Source organism: Atta cephalotes (assembly GCF_000143395.1).
Source record: "Atta cephalotes unplaced genomic scaffold scaffold00003, whole genome shotgun sequence".
In the NCBI taxonomy this organism is placed as follows: domain Eukaryota; kingdom Metazoa; phylum Arthropoda; class Insecta; order Hymenoptera; family Formicidae; genus Atta; species Atta cephalotes.
The window spans coordinates 762,197-765,711 of NW_012130067.1; the positions used below are offsets into that span (position 1 = coordinate 762,197).

Below are 3,515 nucleotides of genomic sequence, written 5' to 3' on the forward strand. Positions count from 1 at the left end.
TATATATATATATATATATATATATATATATATATATACATACACACACACATATATATAGTGTGTGTGTGTGTGTGTGTGTGTGTGTGTGTGTGTGTGTATTTGCATAATTAATTAATTAAATATATAATTCGATTAGTCACTTATTCTTTTATCTTATTTTTGTATTAGATTAACAAATGCTATTAATACAAGAGGAAAGCAATTGGTGATGAGATTAAATGAAGTGTGTGATCAAAAACAGAATACATTAAATGAGAAAAAAGTTGCTTTAGATCAATTGTCTAGACTTACAGATCATTGTATACTTTTTGGTACTCATGCTTTGAAAAAGGATCGGACATGGAATTATTATATAGTAAAAGGTAAGTAAAATTATATATACGCGCGCGCATATTCCTAAGATGGAACATTTGAAATATTATTACAAGCTGTTATCTTTAAAAAATATGCATTATAGCAAAACATGCTTCAGAGAAAAGTTATATAATTTGAAGGGGGTTGAATAATAATGAATTTTTAATTTAAAAAAAATTAATTTTTTAATGTATGAAATAATTTTAATAATGTTAAATTTTTAAAACGGAATATTCTACATTTTATATCAGATTTTTGGATGACATTGAGATATTTCAAAAATGACACAATTACAATTTTCTTTGGTTAAGAGCTTCGTATTAATCAACTTTTAAAATTGTGATATTATTCAAGATATATTGCGCAAAAGATTATATCTCTCTATATAATTAATTAACAATGTATACAGACAATATAAACGCACATGTTTGATTATTTTGAACATTTTGAAAATGCTCGATGAGCTGCAAGAATATGCGAAGTATTTTCAAAGATAACAGTAATTATTATAACACTTTAAATGCCTCATGCTATATATATTCACACATAATAATATTATTACAGATCTGTTACAAGCCATTTACAAAGAATAAAAAGTAGACGAGCTGATATTCCAAATCCTGAAATACCTGTCAGAATACATTTATCTTTAGAAAAAGTACCAGATTTAATAAAAGGTTTGTAACACTAAATCATTTTTTATCTGATTTTTTACTTTTATACTTTTACTTTATTTTTGTATAATTGATTTAATCAATAATTAGAAATTTAATCTTAAAATTAGAAAATCAATCGGTTATATTTTATATTTAAGCATAATCCAATTTGTATTACTTCTACAGTGGTGTCATCAATCGGAGCGATAGTCGTCGATGGTAGAGTATATCCGTCCATATCTCCTGTGGCTGCTAATAACAGCACAGTGTCTTATAATGAGTCACAAGCTGAACAAAAGCAAATTACGAATTCAATAAATAATACTCACTCTGATGGTGTTATGCCTGTTGTCATTCAGCAGGGATTACCATTACCTGTAATGGTAACACAACAATCCACTAACGCGCCACAGAATTCTTATCAGCAACAAGCGTCTCTGCATCTTCCACAGCAGCAGCAGCAACAACAACAACAACAACAACAACAACAACAACAACAACAACAACATACTCAACAATCACAAAATTATATGCAACAGTATATCGCACCGCACAGTATGTCACCTCGATCATCGCCACAAGCACATCAGCCACGAATACCGTATTCTGTCAACTATAGTAATAACAGATTGCAACAACCTCCATTGATGCATCAACAACGTCCATTGGGAACCTGTCACCAACAACAAGTAACCTCATCCACGCATCCACATCAACAAACTCAAAATCTAGATCAACTCGGACAGAACACAAGTTTACGGGGGCTTCTCGCGCATAATTCTATTCCACCACCTCCATATCCAGCGTTTCGGACATCCACTAATCATGTACCATACCGATTTTCTCCTGGATATAGATATTCTTCAAATAGTAACCCTCAGAGGGTCCAAGTACCACCACCTCATACATATCAAGCAACAAATACATCCATTGTACCTGTGACGTCACGTTTACAACAATGTAATTTAACTTCTCCGTCAACACAGCATATTGGAAATTATCCCATCCATCGCTGGCATATACCACAACAAGCAAATCCTTGCCTTCCTTATACCTTGCCTCGACATCAACATATACCTACTTACGCACCAGTTCCTACCAATGATACATACAAAATTACTTTAAGAAATCAACAGACTAGCAATAATCAAAAATTTAACACCAATGTAAGTGCCAGTTCATGTGATAATCCACCACAATTGCAAAATTCAGCTACCGTTTCATTGTTACATGCTGTCAGTTCGTCTATACCCAAAACACCTAGTCCTGTCACCACTCCTGGCAAGTCGGATGACACCGAAAAGAGCTTAGATAAGTTTTGTCAGAAATCATTGAATGATCTAATGCTCACTATTGCGAAATTAGATAGTAATGGAATCCTAGTGATACCAGAAGCTCAAAAAAATCAGGTAGACTCGGCACAAGTCGATAGTTCCACTGACGAGGATATAAACTCGATAGCTGAGAATGCAACAGGTTAGTTAAACTCGATATTATTTCACTTTAACTTAAAAATGTTAACTATATTCTTTTTTACCTACTCGGCTTAGACTTTTTATTTCAATTTACATGTCTTCCAGCAGACAATTCGAAAAGTACAACCGCTTCTATGGTGATGAAGGACGATCCAAATGAAGATTGGTGTGCCGTATGTATGGATGGAGGAGATGCAGTACTGTGTTGCGATAAATGTCCAAAAGTCTTCCATCTTTATTGTCATATACCTAGTTTAAAATCATTTCCAGAGTAAGCTTTCTATTTATAGTGTACCTTTATCTCGCATTTCCTTTCAACTATTATTAATTAAGTATTTTTTTGTAGCGAGAGTGAAACTTGGCAGTGTATGTTGTGTACAAATGTACTCGATTGTTCGGACGATACATCGAACAGTGAAAAAAGATCAAATGGTATGAGCGCTAAGGAATTACGAATTGCACAAAGAATTGTCTTAGAACTTTATTGTCAATATGAGCAAAGCTTACCTTTTCGGGAAATTGTATCGAGCGAGGTAAGCACGATAGGAGCACGACGAAAGAGCACCATTTTTTCTCAACGTTAATGTTTGACAAGTCAAGATTATCAATAATTCAATGAATGTTTTGATTTTCAGATTACTGATTATCATCGAATTATCAAGAAGCCAATTGCGTTAGATATAATCAGGGATAAATTAAAGTCTGACCATATAGATCATTATACAGATCTAAGACAAGTTATGGCGGACATTAGACTTATGTTCAAAAATGCTTTTACGTACAATCCTGTAAGCTGATGAAGATTTTTAATTTTTTATTTATCATTGTCATCTATTTACATTCCTTTTTTCAGGTGGATTCACAAGTTTATCAAGAAGCTAGAAATTTAGAAGAGTTTTTTGAAAAGTTGTTATTGAAATGGGCACCAAATTATGCATATGACGATCCTTTCCTCACACCTGATAAGGAAGAAGATGAAGAAGTTTTTCCACCCAATAGAAAATATAGACGCATAATTAATGATTAA

At 32.7% G+C, this 3,515-nt stretch overlaps 1 protein-coding gene across 1 annotated transcript in view; it reads left to right on the plus strand.

The window, feature by feature from the left end:
- The window catches only part of LOC105624633 (E3 ubiquitin-protein ligase TRIM33-like), a 7,522-nt gene extending 4,007 nt beyond the window's left edge, over positions 1-3,515 (plus strand). Inside the window, 8 exon segments of the mRNA XM_012205993.1 lie at positions 172-326; positions 329-365; positions 922-1,034; positions 1,200-2,489; positions 2,594-2,759; positions 2,835-3,021; positions 3,124-3,276; positions 3,342-3,515. Of these exon segments, the coding sequence (XP_012061383.1) occupies positions 172-326; positions 329-365; positions 922-1,034; positions 1,200-2,489; positions 2,594-2,759; positions 2,835-3,021; positions 3,124-3,276; positions 3,342-3,515 (2,275 nt within the window).